Source organism: Carassius gibelio, chromosome B3 (assembly GCF_023724105.1).
Source record: "Carassius gibelio isolate Cgi1373 ecotype wild population from Czech Republic chromosome B3, carGib1.2-hapl.c, whole genome shotgun sequence".
Taxonomy (NCBI): Eukaryota; Metazoa; Chordata; class Actinopteri; order Cypriniformes; family Cyprinidae; genus Carassius; species Carassius gibelio.
Genome location: NC_068398.1, coordinates 30959677 through 30977847, shown reverse-complemented (window position 1 = coordinate 30977847; position 18171 = coordinate 30959677). Strand labels below are relative to the sequence as shown.

Genomic DNA, 18171 nt, shown 5'->3' with positions numbered 1-18171 from the left:
TCTTTTCTCTTTCAGGGTTGTTCCTGATGCATCCCAGATCAATCAATCCTTTCCCTTGACTTATATATTTATCTGTATATGTGCATATACAGTACAGACCAAAAGTTTGGAAACATGACTATTTTTAATGTTTTTGAAAGAAGTTTCTTCTGCTCATCAAGCCTGCATTTATTTGATCAAAAATACAGAAAACACAGTAATATTGTGAAATATTATTACAACTTAAAATAATAGTTTTCTATTTGAATATACTTATATTCATAAAAATAATTTATTCCTGTGATGCAAAGCTGAATTTTCAGCATCATTACTCCAGCCTTCAGTGTCACATGTAACATTCAGTCGATCACATGATCCTTTAGAAATCATTCTAATATTCTGATTTATTATGAGTGTTGGAAACAGTTCTGCTGTCTAATATATTTGATCAATAAAAGGTTAAAAAGAACTGCATTTATTAAAATATTAATTAATTGTAATAATATTTCACAATATTACTGTGTTTTCTGTATTTTTGATCAAATAAATGCAGGCTTGATGAGCAGAAGAAACTTCTTTCAAAAACATTAAAAATAGTCATGTTTCCAAACTTTTGGTCTGTACTGTAGTTTATCACTATCTATTTTAACTCTCCTTTTTGGGATTTCTGTTCCCTAACCACTGACCTGACCTATTCACTAAAGCTCGAGGTACCCCTGTCAGTAATGGATGGTGGTCGAGAGTTGGAAGAGCGATTTACGACTAGCGTCTTACTTTCTTCTCTGTATTTCCTATAGCTTTACACAAACACCCTTTCTGTCTCCTGTGGCTCTCCTGGCCATAAATGCACTTTTACCTTGGTGCTTCACTTGCACTTTTGCCCTTTACGGCTTTCCGTGCTTTCTAAGAATGCGTTTATGCTGGACATCAGATGGCAGAAGTCAAACAAGAAATTATGTAATAATATAATTAATATCAATATGAAGGATATTACAACTCGGCATCCACTCCTTTAACATTAAAGTGTGTATAAAATGCTTGTTTTAAAGCTAAAGTGACACCAGTGGTTGAAGTTCAAGCAGAAGCCTCCACTGAGCCCACTGACTTTTAACAGACCCCCTAGAGCAGGCAGTGGTTTTATTTGGAGGTAACTGAGAATGAACAGGGGAAATTATGTGAGATGAGGCTGTGCCTTCATTGTACTATGACTGTCATATTAGTATTCATGTGATAATTCTCTCCTCTTATGTTTGAGCACATTCCACATCACAAACTGGTTTGAATTAATGAACGATGTAAATGGAAAGACTTATTAAAAGGTGAGTAAACAACTCACCCACTTAGATATCACCACTTAAAGGGGGGGGGGGGGGGGGGTGAAATGCTATTTCATGCATACTGAGTTTTTTACACTGTTAAAGAGTTGGATTCCCATGCTAAACATGGACAAAGTTTCCAAAATTAAGTTGTACGTTTGAAGGAGTATTTCTGTCCCAAAAATACTCCTTCCGGTTTGTCACAAGTTTCGGAAAGTTTTTTTCGAGTATGGCTCTGTGTGACGTTAGATGGAGCGGAATTTCCTTATATGGGTCCTAGGGCACTTCTGCCAGAAGAGCGCACGCTCCCGTATAGCGAGGCTGAGCAGCACAGACATTTCACTCAGAGCGATTCACTGATCAGAGCGAGCGCGTCGCGAAATGTCACAAAAGAAGTGTGTTTTTGGTTGCCAGGGCAAGACAACCCTGCACAGATTACCAAAAAAAAAAAAAAAAAACTGCATTAAGGGACCAGTGGATGGAGTTTATTTTTACAGAGCATCAACGGAGTTGTGCAAGTGTTTTTGTTTGTTCCCTGCATTTCGAAGATGCTTGTTTTACAAATAAGGCCCAGTTTGACGATGGATTTGCGTATTGCGGCAGATTTCTTTCTCTCTATCATCGACTCAGAAGCTCATTCTGAAGGGAGTTCATTAACCAAATGGCTGTAACTCTATGTGGCTTGTTGTCATTCAGAGTAAAGGCCTTTTATTTGACCCCATTTACAGCCAGCCAAACATTTTTAGGATTTGGGGGATGATGGCAGAGCAAATGTAAAGTCTGACATCAGAAGCCAGTGATTTATACATACAGAGGAGGGAAACTGATTCAATATTTCCTTTTAAAGCCATATTCAACTCAGATGTGGGAAGCATTGAAATTAACTTATAATAGAAACACTTTAGAATCATGTAGCCGTTTCTGTAAATCCTGTCAATAAACAGAAAATGATCAGCTATATGCGATTAAATGGTCTCAAATTAGAACTGGTGGGTCACGACCCAAAATTAGTGGAGAAAACACTTTCAGTCTTTCATTGACATACTGTACGAAAGGTGTTTTGTCCAAGAAAACATAATGGTATTTTGGCAGAAATTAATTTGTGACTATAGTTAATCAAACATGACATATGCTAACATATATACAAACTGACATATCTTCATAGTCTAAAACTACAAACAAAACTATGCAAGGCTGAGGAAAATACAACTAAATCAGTTTGAGAATGAACTAAATTTGATTTAGTTTTTTTGCATTGTTTGGATGGTGAATTACAGGTTATCAGGAGAATTACACCCTAAAAAATTCATATAGTGTCAAATGATTTCAAAGACATTTTTTAACTATTGTACAACAGTTATGGTACTGGATTGGGTCGCCACTTGGCATCCGATGTAAAATCAGTGTCTCGAAGCATTAGCCATAGCATTTGCATACAGAGCACATCAATTATAAATGGTATTCACCTAATAGTGGTGGTCTTTATTTAACTTGAGAGAGGAATATAAATTGAGTCTGAAAAAGGTGAAATTGGGCTGGAAGCGCATCTTGACACTTTCATTTAAAGCAGGAAATATCAGCAGCACATTGTTTATCCATCACTTGATTCTGGAAATAAATGATCCAGTCAGTTCACTGCAGAATCACGATCACCTCCAAACATATGAACATCCCTGCCATCAAAATCTTAAAGGAATGAATCACTTCCACATTAAAATGCTCTTCTATTTCAGTCACTGGTCACCATGTAGTGAAGTAGTGCCCAGTAGTGCACAACACACAACGACATAAAAAAATTGAAATGCTCCCGACCACTAGGAGGTGGTCTGCAGTAAATGGCCAATAGACTGCGTATTTCCTCTGAAATCAGAATCAGTTCTTGGTTGTCACACATACTATGTGTTTAAGTGATGTCTCTACCCTGATAAGTAATGATTGCTTCTGTGTTTGTGTTGTGTAGTTGTTGGACGTGTCTGGTGGATCTGGAGGGGTTAAATATGAGACATCTGTGGAGACCAGGAATCAAAGCCTTGCTGAGGATGATAGAGCTTGTAGGAGCCAACTACCCTGAGACTCTGGGACGTCTCCTAATACTGAGAGCACCCAGAGTGTTTCCTGTGCTCTGGACTTTGGTAAACACACACAAACATAGGATTTCACATTGTGACACACTTAGCAGATTGAAAGAATGTCAACAGACAGTTGACAATACTGGGAAAGACTGAGACAAGCACATACCCAGTCTTTATTTAATGGTTGTTAATTGTTCAGACTACACACTGACCCTTCAGAGTAAAATGTCATGTTAGCGTGGAGTCTTTCTTAATTGACCGTCTTCTGTAAATGTCATGTTAGCGTGGAGTCTTTCTTAATTGACCGTCTTCTGTAAATGTCATGCTTGCCTGGGCCTTTGTTAGCAGTGCTAATGAAAAACGACCCGCTGATTTCTGTTGCACCCTGATCTGTGCTCAGGTGAGTCCATTCATCGATGAAAACACACGGAAGAAGTTTCTCATCTATGCTGGGAATGACTACCAGGGGCCTGGAGGTCTGGTGGACTACATCAACAGAGACTTCATCCCTGACTTCTTAGGAGGAGACGCTCTGGTGAGTCTGTTGCTGGTGAGATCTGACATGTTTAAACTCTGATCGGTCGAGACACTTTCTGATACAGTGGGGTCACCGAACTGGAGCGTCAGGCAGATCTGTGCATCATTTGTTTAAAAGAGATCGGACACGTCACACGCTCTTCTTACACCAGCAAGTTATTCTCAAATAATTATTTTCATTATTATATTTACATATTGTTTTATTTGTGCATATTATGAGAGGTTTGTGTCAAACAGACACTCATCTAATGTATTTCAGTGTTAAACACGTGTGAAAAAACAACACTGTTGTATACTTTTAAAAAGAGTACTGAATTATAGATTTTAAAAGAATACACTTACAGGACACGTGTAGCTGTATGTTTATTCAGACAGGCATGAAAACAACCGGATGTCACTCGAATCTAACTGTGTTTCTGTTGTTTAATTCAGTGTGATGTTCCTGAGGCTGGTCTGGTTCCCAAGTCTCTGTATCGAACGACTGAGGAGCAGGAAAACGAGGATCTTAAACTGTGGAGTGAAACCATCTACAAGAGCGCGAGTGTGTTGAAGGGAGCTCCACACGAGGTACAGCTCATCCACAGACGATACTCAACAATATACAGTTTCTGATGTTTACGTCAGCTGTGAGAAGTTTATTACACAAACTGTATTTTGATGAATAGCGCCATCTGTGGGTCATAACAAGACATGCAGCGTGAAAGTCAAATACTGTTAGTCTAGCCCTGTAAAAAAATAAAAATACCGCGTATGCTGATTAGGTATTTTTGATGTTGGTTAATTCTGGTTTATGCTGATCCTTTGTCAGCACATGACCAGCATTAACCAGCAAAGGACCAGCATGAACCAGCATCCCAGTGTCAAAACATACCTAACCAGCATATCTGTCATTTAGTGTAAGATGCCCATTTACATTACATTTACATTTAGTCATTTAGAAGACGCTTTAATCCAAAGCCACTTACAAAGGAGGACAATGGAAGCAATCAAAAACAACAAAAGAACAATGATATATAAGTGCTATAACAATTCTCAGATAGGTTAACACAGTACACGTAGCAAGGGATTTTAAATAATACAAAAAAAAAAAAAAAAATCAAAATAGAAAAATGATAGAGCGAGATAGTGTGAAAGGTCTTTTTTATGTAGAATTAGAATAGAATTAAAATAGTGAGTGTTAAAGTTAGAGGGTCAAATAAAGATGGAAGAGATGTGTTTTAAGCCAATTCTTGAAGATGGCTAAGGACTCAGCTGCTCGGATTGAGTTGGGGAGGTCATTCCACCAGGAGGGAACATTTAACAGTCCCTCCAGAAAAACACAGATTTTTTTGGTGATTTTTGCGGGCAAAAATCCTTGATTTTGCGGCACGTTTTCTTAAAAAATGCAATATTTTTGCAATTTTATGCGATGAAATTGCGTGAACTTGTAAAAACTGCAGTTTGATGAAAAAGAGAAAAAATACATTTTTCTCACTAGGCTACTACCTTAATGTAAAGAGTAATTTCTTATTACTTCCTATGATAAGCAAGCAGACTAAATCACAGAATATTTAAGTTGCAATCTCTTACTGCAACGTAAATTATTTTACATACTACTAATATAATTACAACTGTAAATTTTTGGTACTGTTCTGTAACAAAAAAGTGCAATCTTACAACTGTAAAGTTGCATCAACTTCTGAATGAAACTACAACAGTGTTAGTAGCAAAGTGAGAAGGGGGTGTTGGGGGAATCACCTTTTTTTCTCTATTTCATCAAACCGCAGTTTTCGCAAGTTCTCGCAATATAATTTGGCTCCACTGTCATGTAACAAATCGGGAAACTGCTTCGCGCGTTCTTTTGCGCTTATTTTTGTTGGCAAAGAATGATTTGTGTGCTTCAAGTTTCACCCTGGTTTCACCGCGGGGTTTGCAGATGATGTTCACGTCACTCAATTAGGCTTCATAAGGTTCCCATGGCAATAGGGGAAAATGGCGCTTTACTTTTGTGAGTTTTTTGCAACGAAAATAATTATGAAATCATGCTAGCTAGCCCTGCATATTTTGCTTTCTGAAATCAGTAATTTATTCGGCAAAAGAGCGGCGTATTTAAAAAAAATGCGACCCCGCATAAATATGCGGCCTTTGGCTGATTATGCATTAAATCAAGCTATCGCATAATTGCGTTTTTCTGGAGGGACTGAAAATTTAATTTAAAAGTCCGTCAAAGTGACTTTGTGCTTCTTTGGGATGGCACAATCAAGCGACGTTCACTTGCAGAACTCAAGCTTCTAGAGGGCAAATAAAAAAGGAAGTAATGAATTTAGGTGAAGGGGTGCAGAGCCAGTGGTGTTTTGTAGGCAAACATCAATTCCTTGAATTTTATATGAGCAGCTATAGGTTGCCTGTGCAAATTGATAAACAGGTGTGACGTGTATTCTTTTCAGCTCATTAAAAATTAATCTTGCTGCCATGTTCTGGATTAATTCTAAAGGTTTGATAGAATTGGCTGGAAGACCTGCCAAGAGAGCATTGCAGTAGTCCAGCCTGGACAGAACAAGAGCTTGAACAAGGAGTTGTGCAACATGTTCTGAAAGAAAGGGCCTGATCTTCTTAATGTTGAATAAAGAAAATCTGCAGGATTGGACAGTTTTAGCAATGTGGTCTGAGAAAGTCAGCTGATCATCAATCATAACTCCAAGGCTTCTAGCTCTTTCTGAAGGAGTTATGGTTGATGTGCCTAACTTGATGTTGAAATTGTGATGAAATTATGGATTTGCTAGAACCACAAGCAGTTCTGTCTGTACAAGATTGACTTGAAGGTGATGGTCCTTCAGTTCATCCAGTAAGAAATGTCAGTTAGACAAGCTGAGATGCGAGCAGCTACCGTCAGATCGTCAGGATGGAATGGGAAGTAGAGTTTAGTGTCAACAGCATAGCAGTGATATGAAAAGTCATGTTTCTGAATGACAGAACCTAATGATGCCATGTAGACAGAGAAGAGAAGGGGTCCAAGAACTGAGCCCTGAGGCACCCCAGTAGTTAGATGTTGCGACTTGGACACCTCACCTCTCCAAGATACTTTAAAGGACCTATCTGATAAAGAAAACTCAAACTACTGGAGTGCGGTTCTTGAGATGCTCTTTGTCAGTAGGGTTGACAGGATGTTCTGGTGGTTAACAGTGTCAAAAGCAACTGACAGATCAAATGTTTTAAAAAGCACGCAACAGTTAGACAAATTGATAATGTTGTTATGGTAGTATGTCCTTTTAGCAGTGGAGACATTAGCAGAGAAGGAATAGAGGAGTGACTGATGCACATTAAGGTCAGAAGTATTTTTGGATTTGCGCCACACGCTTTCGGCAGCTCTAAGCTTAGAACGGTGTTCACGTAGAACATCATGTAACCAAGCGGCAGAAGGGGTGTTACGGGCTGGCCTGGAAGACAAGGGGCAAACAGTGTCTAAACAAGATGTAAGAGTGGAGCAGAAAGTATCAGTAGCACTGTTAGCATCAAAAGATGTTTAGGGGAAGGAAGTGAAGCTGAAACCATTGCAGATAGCCGGGAGGGTGAGAGCGAGCGTAGGTTATGTCGAAAGATGACATGTGGAGGTGTAAGTGATGTGTCAGGGACCATGTTGAGGTTAAGAGTGAGGAGGAAGTGATCTGACGTGTGCAGTGGAGTAACCAGAACATGATCAGTGGAGAAGTGTCATGTATAAATAAAGTCCAGTTAGTTACCTAATTGTTGAGCAGCAGTAGTTGACACTCGGTTGAGATCAAAAGAGGCAAGCAGAGTGTGGAAATCAGCAAACAGAGGTTTATCTAGATGGATGTTGAAATCTCCAAGCATAACTCAGGAATTACCATCTTCAGGAAAGGTTGAGAGCAACACATCTAATTCATCCAAAAATTTACCTAGTGGTCCTAGGGGTCGATAGACAATGACAAAATGTATTTTAAGAGGGTAGGTAACAGTAACTGAATGATATATGCAAAATTTGAGGTGAGGTTCACTTTTTAATAAAAGCATTAAACTTGGTCCAATATTACAGGTTAGAAATGGAGCCATCTCAAAAACGGCTAGTGGTTGCCATGGTGACAGTTTTACATTCCGCCATAACCAAATTATGAATTTTGGGTCATATCTCCTGAACCAAACATGAAATCAGAGGAAAGGTGATGTGTACCTGTATGTTTTGATGGTCTATGATTACAATGAGAGCATACACAGCAACATAAACTGTTCAGGTGAAGAGTTAATGGTGAAATCAGCAGTGTGAGGAGGAAATAACAGATTTAATAACATACTTAATTTGTGTCCAGGTGCTGATCGAGATTACAGAAGTATCGTCTGTCATTACGTGGGACTTTGATGTGTGTAAAGGAGACGTGATCTTCAACATCTATCACTCCAGAAGAGCTCCTCAGCCAGTTAAAAGAGACGGTCTGAGCGCACACAACCTCGCCTGTCCCGCCGGAAACAACGTCCAGCTGATCGACAGATCCTGGATGCTGGGACAAGACTACAGCATGGTGGAGACGGCCCTGAGCTGCCGAGAGGGAGAGAGCGTACAGGTGCGGAGTCTCATGAACCCTGTCACAACATCAACATGGCTCATATTTCACTACAAAACACACTGATCAGGAGATGAGACACACTTCTTTCTGCTCTGATCCACTTCTGTCCCATCAGGGATCTCATGTGACGCGCTGGCCTGGTTTCTACATCCTGCAGTGGCGTCTTTACAGCAGTCCATCATGCACTTCTTCCAGTCGGCCGCGTGTAGATGATGTTCTGGCCTCTCTGCAGGTCTCCTCACACAAATGCAGAGTCATGTATTTCACAGAGGTGCTGCTCTCCACTGACTTCAGGTCAGTATCATTACACCGCAAAGTGCTTAGCATTAAAACACCATTAACTGAAATAGCACACCTTCTCGAAGTATGATCTGGAGGTCCGGATGTTTTCTGTAAAGGTGTGTGTGTGTGTGTGTGTGTTTGTATCAGGGGCTCCATGAGCAGCCTGGAGTCGAGTCACAGCGCTTTCTCTCTGCTCAGTGCCGCCACCAGCTCCTCCAACCAATCACAGACAGAGTCAAGCGTCTCAAGATAGCAGGAAAACAAGACGCTTCTGTGACTGTAGCTCTGCAGGAAATGATGAAGGATCATGTGACGCAGTGAAACATCCAAACACAACAAACGTCTGCATGAGTGCTGATCTTTAGCATCAAAAACTGCAGGCTTGATGGAAATTATGTGTGTTTATGTATATTGTTACAAATACATTTGTAAATGTTGTTAAAAAAATAAACAACATAAAAACTTACATTTCAAGCATCGATTGTGAAACAAAATGAAATAAATTATTTTTATATAAAAATAGGTCGTATTGTATAAATGGTGTGTAATTTCATAAAATCTGTTTTACACTGATTTTCCAAAAAAAAAACAAAAAAAAAAACGTACTTTTCAAGGATCAAGTGTGACCCAAAAGTCACAGGTGATAAAAAAGGTGATAACAACTGTATAAATATAGCATAGTATTACAGAATCTCCTCAAAATTCAAAATAAAAAAAAAACTAAAAATATTATTGAATAAAAATGTGTTGCTTTAATCTTCCTAAAAACAAAAATGAAGGAATTTAATTTAATTCATTTTCATGGGAGAAAAATAGATGAAAAAATAAATAAGAAAAATAGATGATAAAACTGCATAAATATTGCGTAGCATTATAAAATCTCCTCAAAATTCAAAATAAAAAACTAAAATAAAATACTGAATAAAAATGTATTACTTTAATCTTCCTAAAAAAAAGAAAAAAACACTTTATTTCAAGCAGTTTAGAAGTTTAGTTTATTTTCATGGAAGAAAAATAGATGATAAAAACTGCATAAATATTGCGTAGAATTATAAAATCTCCTTAAAATTCAAAATAAAAATATTTTTGAATAAAAATGTATTACAATAATTTTCATAAAAAGAAAGAAAATAATACATAAATAAAAATAAAAACACTTAATTTCAAGCACCAAGTGTGACCCAAAAATGAAGCAGTTTAGAGTTTAGTTTATTTTCATGGAAGAAAAATAGATGATAAAAACTGTTTAAATATTGCGTAGCATTATAAAATCTCCTCAAAATTCAAAATAAAAAACTAAAAATATTGTTGAATAAAAATGTATTACTTTAATTTTCCTAAAAAACAAACAAAAAACACTTAATTTCAAGCACCAAGAGTGACCCAAAAATGAAGCAGTTTAGAAGTTTAGTTTATTTTCATGGAAGAAAAATAGATGATAAAAACTGCATAAATATTGCGTAGAATTATAAAATCTCCTTAAAATTCAAAATAAAAATATTTTTGAATAAAAATGTATTACATTAATTTTCATAAAAAGAAAGAAAATAATACATAAATAAAAATAAAAACACTTAATTTCAAGCACCAAGTGTGACCCAAAAATGAAGCAGTTTAGAGTTTAGTTTATTTTCATGGAAGAAAAATAGATGATAAAAACTGTTTAAATATTGCGTAGCATTATAAAATCTCCTCAAAATTCAAAATAAAAAACTAAAAATATTGTTGAATAAAAATGTATTACTTTAGTTTTCCTAAAAAACAAACAACAAAAAACACTTAATTTCAAGCACCAAGTGTGACCGGAAAAAGAAGGAGTTTAATTTATTTTCATTGAAGATAAATCGATGATAAAAACTGTATAAATATTTCATACTATCATAAAACCGCCTAAAAATTCAAGATAAAAAAACTAAAAATATTACTGAATAAGAAAATGTATTACTTTAATTTTCTTAAAAAAAATGGAATCTCTTCAAAATTCTAACTAAAAAAAACAAAAAATATTTTTGAATAAAAATGTATTACTTTAATTTTCCTAAAAAAATACAAACAAACAACAACAACAACAACAACAACAACAACAACAACAACAACAAAAAACACTTAAATTCAAGCACGAAGTGCGACCCAAAAAAGGAGGAGTTTAATTTATTTTCATGGAAGAAAAATAGGTGATAAAAACTGTTTAAATATTGTGTAGAATTATAAAATCTCCTCAAAATTAAAAATAAAAAACTAAAAATATTATTGAATAAAAATGTATTACTTTAATTTTCCTAAAAAGAAAGAAAATAAGAAATAAATAAAAAACACTTAATTTCAAGCACCAAGAGTGACCCAAAAATGAAGGAGTTTAATTTATTTTCATTGAAGATAAATAGATGATAAAAACTGCATAAATATTTCATACTATCATAAATTCACCTAAAAATTCAAGATAAAAAACTAAAAATATTTCTGAATAAGAAAATGTATACAATAATTTTCTAAAATATATATATATATATATATATATATATATATATATATATATATATATATATATATATATATATATATATATATATATTATTGAATAAAAATGTATTACTTTATTTTCCTAAAAAAAAAATACAAACAAACAAACAACAACAAAAAAAAAAACACTTTATTTCAAGCACCAAGAGTGACCCAAAAAGTTTAGAGTTAAATTTGTTTTCATGGAAAAAAAAAGGTGATAAAAACTGTATAAATATAGCATAATATTACAGAATCTCCTCAAAATTCAAAATAAAAAAACTAAAAATATTGTTGAATAAAAGTGTATTACTTTAATTTTCCTAAAAAAACAAAAAACACTTAATTTCAAGCACCAAGAGTGACCCAAAAATGAAGGAGTTTAATTTATTTTCATTGAAGATAAATAGATGATAAAAACTGTATAAATATTGAGTAGAATTATAAAATCTCCTTAAAATTCAAAATATAAAACTAAAAATATTGTTGAATAAAAGTGTATTACTTTAATTTTCCTAAAAAAACAAAAAACCACTTAATTTCAAGCACCAAGTGTGACCCGAAAATGAAGCAGTTTAGAGTTTAGTTTATTTTCATGGAAGAAAAATAGATGATAAAAACTGTATAAATATTGTGTAGCATTATAAAATCTCCTCAAAATTCAAAATACAAAACTAAAAATATTGTTGAATAAAAGTGTATTACTTTAATCTTCCTAAAAAAACAAAAAACACTTAATTTCAAGCACCAAGAGTGACCCAAAAATGAAGGAGTTTAATTTATTTTCATTGAAGATAAATAGATGATAAAAACTGTATAAATATTTCATACTATCATAAATTCACCAAAAAATTCAAGATAAAAAACTAAAAATATTTCTGAATAAGAAAATGTATACAATAATTTTCTAAATATATATATATATATATATATATATATATATATATATATATATTATTGAATAAAAATGTATTACTTTAATTTTCCTAAAAAAATACAAACAAACAAAAACAAAAAAAAAAAACACTTAATTTCAAGCACCAAGAGTGACCCAAAAAGTTTATAGAGTTAAATTTGTTTTCATGGAAAAAAAAGGTGATAAAAACTGTATAAATATAGCATAATATTACAGAATCTCCTCAAAATTCAAAATAAAAAAACTAAAAATATTGTTGAATAAAAGTGTATTACTTTAATCTTCCTAAAAAAACAAAAAACACTTAATTTCAAGCACCAAGAGTGACCCAAAAATGAAGGAGTTTAATTTATTTTCATTGAAGATAAATAGATGATAAAAACTGTATAAATATTTCATACTATCATAAATTCACCAAAAAATTCAAGATAAAAAACTAAAAATATTTCTGAATAAGAAAATGTATACAATAATTTTCTAAATATATATATATATATATATATATATATATATATATATATATATATATATATATATATATATATATATATATATATATATATATTATTGAATAAAAATGTATTACTTTAATTTTCCTAAAAAAATACAAACAAACAAAAACAAAAACAAAAAAAACCACTTAATTTCAAGCACCAAGAGTGACCCAAAAAGTTTAGAGTTAAATTTGTTTTCATGGAAAAAAAAGGTGATAAAAACTGTATATATATAGCATAATATTACAGAATCTCCTCAAAATTCAAAATAAAAAAACTAAAAATATTGTTGAATAAAAGTGTATTACTTTAATCTTCCTAAAAAAACAAAAAACACTTAATTTCAAGCACCAAGAGTGACCCAAAAATGGAGGAGTTTAATTTATTTTCATGGAAGAAAAATAGATGATAAAAACAGCATAAATATTGAGTAGAATTATAAAATCTCCTTAACATTCAAAATAAAAAACTAAAAATATTATTGAATACAAATGTATTACTTTAATTTTCCTAAAAAGAAAGAAAATAAGAAATAGATAAAAAAAAAACCACTTAATTTCAAGCACCAAGTGTGACCCGAAAATGAAGCAGTTTAGAGTTTAGTTTATTTTCATGGAAGAAAAATAGATGATAAAAACTGTATAAATATTGTGTAGCATTATAAAATCTCCTCAAAATAAAAAAACTAAAAATATTATTGAATGAAAGTGTATTAATTTAATTTTCCTAAAAAAACAAAAAACACTTAATTTCAAGCACCAAGAGTGACCCAAAAATGAAAGAGTTTAATTTATTTTCATTGAAGATAAATAGATGATAAAAACTGTATAAATATTGCGTAGCATTATAAAATCTCCTCAAAATTCAAAATAAAAAACTAAAAATATTGTTGAATAAAAGTGTATTACTTTAATTTTCCTAAAAAAACAAAAAACACTTAATTTCAAGCACCAAGAGTGACCCAAAAATGAAAGAGTTTAATTTATTTTCATTGAAGATAAATAGATGATAAAAACTGTATAAATATTGCGTAGCATTATAAAATCTCCTCAAAATTCAAAATAAAAAACTAAAAATATTGTTGAATAAAAGTGTATTACTTTAATCTTCCTAAAAAAACAAAAAACACTTAATTTCAAGCACCAAGAGTGACCCAAAAATGAAAGAGTTTAATTTATTTTCATTGAAGATAAATAGATGATAAAAACTGTATAAATATTTCATACTATCATAAATTCACCAAAAAATTCAAGATAAAAAACTAAAAATATTTCTGAATAAGAAAATGTATACAATAATTTTCTATATATATATATATATATATATATATATATATATATATATATATATATATATATATATATATATATATATATTATTGAATAAAAATGTATTACTTTAATTTTCCTAAAAAAATACAAACAAACAAAAACAAAAAAAAAAAAACACTTAATTTCAAGCACCAAGAGTGACCCAAAAAGTTTATAGAGTTAAATTTGTTTTCATGGAAAAAAAAGGTGATAAAAACTGTATAAATATAGCATAATATTACAGAATCTCCTCAAAATTCAAAATAAAAAAACTAAAAATATTGTTGAATAAAAGTGTATTACTTTAATCTTCCTAAAAAAACAAAAAACACTTAATTTCAAGCACCAAGAGTGACCCAAAAATGAAGGAGTTTAATTTATTTTCATTGAAGATAAATAGATGATAAAAACTGTATAAATATTTCATACTATCATAAATTCACCAAAAAATTCAAGATAAAAAACTAAAAATATTTCTGAATAAGAAAATGTATACAATAATTTTCTAAATATATATATATATATATATATATATATATATATATATATATATATATATATATATATATATATATATATATATATATATATATTATTGAATAAAAATGTATTACTTTAATTTTCCTAAAAAAATACAAACAAACAAAAACAAAAAAAAAAAACCACTTAATTTCAAGCACCAAGAGTGACCCAAAAAGTTTAGAGTTAAATTTGTTTTCATGGAAAAAAAAGGTGATAAAAACTGTATATATATATAGCATAATATTACAGAATCTCCTCAAAATTCAAAATAAAAAAACTAAAAATATTGTTGAATAAAAGTGTATTACTTTAATCTTCCTAAAAAAACAAAAAACACTTAATTTCAAGCACCAAGAGTGACCCAAAAATGGAGGAGTTTAATTTATTTTCATGGAAGAAAAATAGATGATAAAAACAGCATAAATATTGAGTAGAATTATAAAATCTCCTTAACATTCAAAATAAAAAACTAAAAATATTATTGAATAAAAATGTATTACTTTAATTTTCCTAAAAAGAAAGAAAATAAGAAATAGATAAAAAAAAAAACCACTTAATTTCAAGCACCAAGTGTGACCCGAAAATGAAGCAGTTTAGAGTTTAGTTTATTTTCATGGAAGAAAAATAGATGATAAAAACTGTATAAATATTGAGTAGAATTATAAAATCTCCTCAAAATTCAAAATAAAAAACTAAAAATATTGTTGAATAAAAGTGTATTACTTTAATCTTCCTAAAAAAACAAAAAACACTTAATTTCAAGCACCAAGAGTGACCCAAAAATGAAAGAGTTTAATTTATTTTCATTGAAGATAAATAGATGATAAAAACTGTATAAATATTTCATACTATCATAAATTCACCAAAAAATTCAAGATAAAAAACTAAAAATATTTCTGAATAAGAAAATGTATACAATAATTTTCTAAATATATATATATATATATATATATATATATATATATATATATATTATTGAATAAAAATGTATTACTTTAATTTTCCTAAAAAAATACAAACAAACAAAAACCAAAAAAAAAACCACTTAATTTCAAGCACCAAGAGTGACCCAAAAAGTTTAGAGTTAAATTTGTTTTCATGGAAAAAAAAGGTGATAAAAACTGTATATATATAGCATAATATTACAGAATCTCCTCAAAATTCAAAATAAAAAAACTAAAAATATTGTTGAATAAAAGTGTATTACTTTAATCTTCCTAAAAAAAAAAAAAACACTTAATTTCAAGCACCAAGATTGACCCAAAAAAGGAGGAGTTTAATTCATTTTCATGGAAGATAAATAGATGATAAAAACTGTATAAATATTGCGTAGAATTATAAAATCTCCTCAAAATTCAAAATAAAAAACTAAAAATATTATTGAATAAAAATGTATTACTTTAATTTTCCTAAAAAGAAAGAAAATAAGAAAATAATAAATAAATAAAAAACACTTAATTTCAAGCACCAAGTGTGACCCAAAAATGAAGGAGTTTAATTTATTTTCATGGAAGATAAATAGATGATAAAAACTGTATAAATATTTCATGCTATCATAAAATCGGCTAAAAATTCAAGGTAAAAAACTAAAAATATTACTGATTGAGAAAATGTATACAATAATTTTCTTACAAAAAAACAAAGGGAAACTTAAATTTCAAGCATCAAGTGTGAGATAAAAATGAAGAGGCTCCGAGCGTTAAATTCTTCACATTAATGTTTTTAATGTACAGCTGCATAAACACTTTTCTCCAGCAGTTCTTTGAATGTAGGTTTCAGACACATGATAATTATAATAATATGAATAATGATGATGAAGAAGTAATTTTATTCTGAACTCTATTACACTACAATGACGTGAACTCGTGAAAATAGAGTCAGAGAAATATGAAAGAGCAGTGTAAATATGAGCTGATTCCACACACACACTTGTGTATTTGTCTGTTTGTGTGTGTGACAGAAACATCTTCATGATGATCAGAAACAGGAAACTGATGTTCAACTTCCTGAAGATGAGATTCACAGGAGTTCAGATTAAAACACACACTTTCACATCATTACACACTCAACCTGTGTGTACTAATGTGTGTGTGTGTGTGTGTGTAAGTGTGTGAGTGTGTGTGTGTGTGTGAGTGTTTAGTGTTTAATGTGACACAGAGACACTGAAGAGTTTGTATAAAGGTAAAATCCAGCGTAGAGAGGTTGAGTGAATGTGTGTGTGAGTGTGTGTAAGTGTGTGAGTGTGTGTGTGTGTGAGTGTGTGTGTTTGTGTGAGTGTGTGTGTGTATGTGTGTGTGTGTGTGTGTGTGTGTGTGTTTAGTGTTTAATGTGACACAGAGACACTGAAGAGTTTGTATAAAGGTAAAATCCAGCGTAGAGAGGTTGAGTGAATGTGTGTGTGAGTGTGTGTAAGTGTGTGTGTGTGTGAGTGTGTGTGTTTGTGTGAGTGTGTGTGTGTATGTGTGTGTGTGTGTGTGTGTGTGTGTGTTTAGTGTTTAATGTGACACAGAGACACTGAAGAGTTTGTATAATAAAGGTTAAATCCAGCGAGTAGAGGTTGAGTGAATGTGTGTGTGAATGTGTGTAAGTGTGTGAGTGTGTGTGTGTCAGAGACGCTGTAGAAGGACAGAGAGCCGCTCGACTCGTCCAGAAACACTGCGACTCTCTTACAGGAGTCTGGAGAAACAGAGATACGAGTCTCTTTACGATTGTGACGAGCAGTGAATCCTTGACCAGAGCAGTCAAGACTCCAGGAGATATCATTATATCCAAACCTACTTTCATAACTCGATCCTTTCCTCTGGATTTCTTTATAACACACTGCTATTTCAGCTACTCCGCTCCATTCAGTCTCCCAGTAACAGCGTCCAGTCAGTCTCTCTGAACACACAACCTGACCCCAATAATCAAATCTGTCGGGATGATCAGGATACGACTGATCCTCAGAGACAAGCGTCACCTTTCTGTTCTCCTCAGACAGAACGAGTCGAGTGTATGCTGTGTTTGGATCCAGTGTGAGATCACAGGCGTCTGAACACAACACACACACATTACAACACACACATTTACAACTCAACTACAAACAACAAAACTGTGTTTCTGTGTGTGACTTACATTTGTGGCGTCTTGATGTGATCATAAACACTCCTCCATGATCCACACTAGAAAACACACACACACACACACACACACACACACACACACACACACACACACACACACACACAGATCATTTATTAGAGAGAAGTAAACAATGTTTTCACTTTAGGTCATATTTCAGGAAGCCGCATCATATTGTCAGGATGTTGTCACGGTAACTTCTGAGTCTCTAAACTACGGTTTCATTAGCCGCTAAAATAAAACACTGCACGCTACAAAACCTGATGTTCACACACACACACACACACACACACACACACACACTGAGATGCACTTGGGCTATTGCTTGATGGACAGTCTGCTAAACCTGATGTTCAGAAATAATCAGATGAGAAATGTATAACATAATCAGTTTATATTTCTCCCAGCAATGTTGAAAAGGAAAAGATTTATTCACCCATTTATCAATGTCCATCTAGAGTCAGGTGTAGAATCCAGAATCACGCTGAGATTGTTTTTCTAATTTTAATTTTGTCCGGCAAACACTTCTTTTAAACTTTAGATTTAAACTGAAACTAGGAAACAA

General features: G+C 32.3%; 2 protein-coding genes across 13 annotated transcripts in view; one reads left to right on the top strand and one right to left on the bottom strand.

The window, feature by feature from the left end:
- The window catches only part of LOC127953131 (SEC14-like protein 1), a 105942-nt gene extending 96731 nt beyond the window's left edge, over window positions 1-9211 (top strand). For 2 of the 7 annotated variants that reach the window (XM_052552089.1, XM_052552091.1), the window contains exons 11-16: window positions 3256-3427; window positions 3768-3902; window positions 4337-4471; window positions 8209-8460; window positions 8579-8757; window positions 8893-9211. In XM_052552089.1, coding sequence (XP_052408049.1) covers window positions 3256-3427; window positions 3768-3902; window positions 4337-4471; window positions 8209-8460; window positions 8579-8757; window positions 8893-8998 — 979 coding nt within the window. In that variant the 3' untranslated portion in view covers window positions 8999-9211. Of the gene's footprint in view, window positions 1-3255; window positions 3428-3767; window positions 3903-4336; window positions 4472-8208; window positions 8542-8578; window positions 8758-8861 lie in introns of those variants that run through there. The other 5 variants (XM_052552092.1, XM_052552093.1, XM_052552094.1 and 2 more) reach the window with 5 other exon arrangements.
- LOC127953117 (NACHT, LRR and PYD domains-containing protein 3) overlaps window positions 1-18171 on the bottom strand; it is a 117596-nt gene that overhangs the window by 62887 nt on the left and 36538 nt on the right. The window contains exons 11-13 of one of the 6 annotated variants that reach the window (XM_052552037.1): window positions 17601-17647; window positions 17023-17516; window positions 16789-16847 (exon numbers count right to left, since the gene is read on the bottom strand). In XM_052552037.1, the coding sequence (XP_052407997.1) occupies window positions 16803-16847; window positions 17023-17516; window positions 17601-17647 (586 nt within the window). In that variant the 3' untranslated portion in view covers window positions 16789-16802. Of the gene's footprint in view, window positions 1-16190; window positions 16668-16788; window positions 16848-16890; window positions 17517-17600; window positions 17648-18171 lie in introns of those variants that run through there. The other 5 variants (XM_052552036.1, XM_052552035.1, XM_052552038.1 and 2 more) reach the window with 5 other exon arrangements.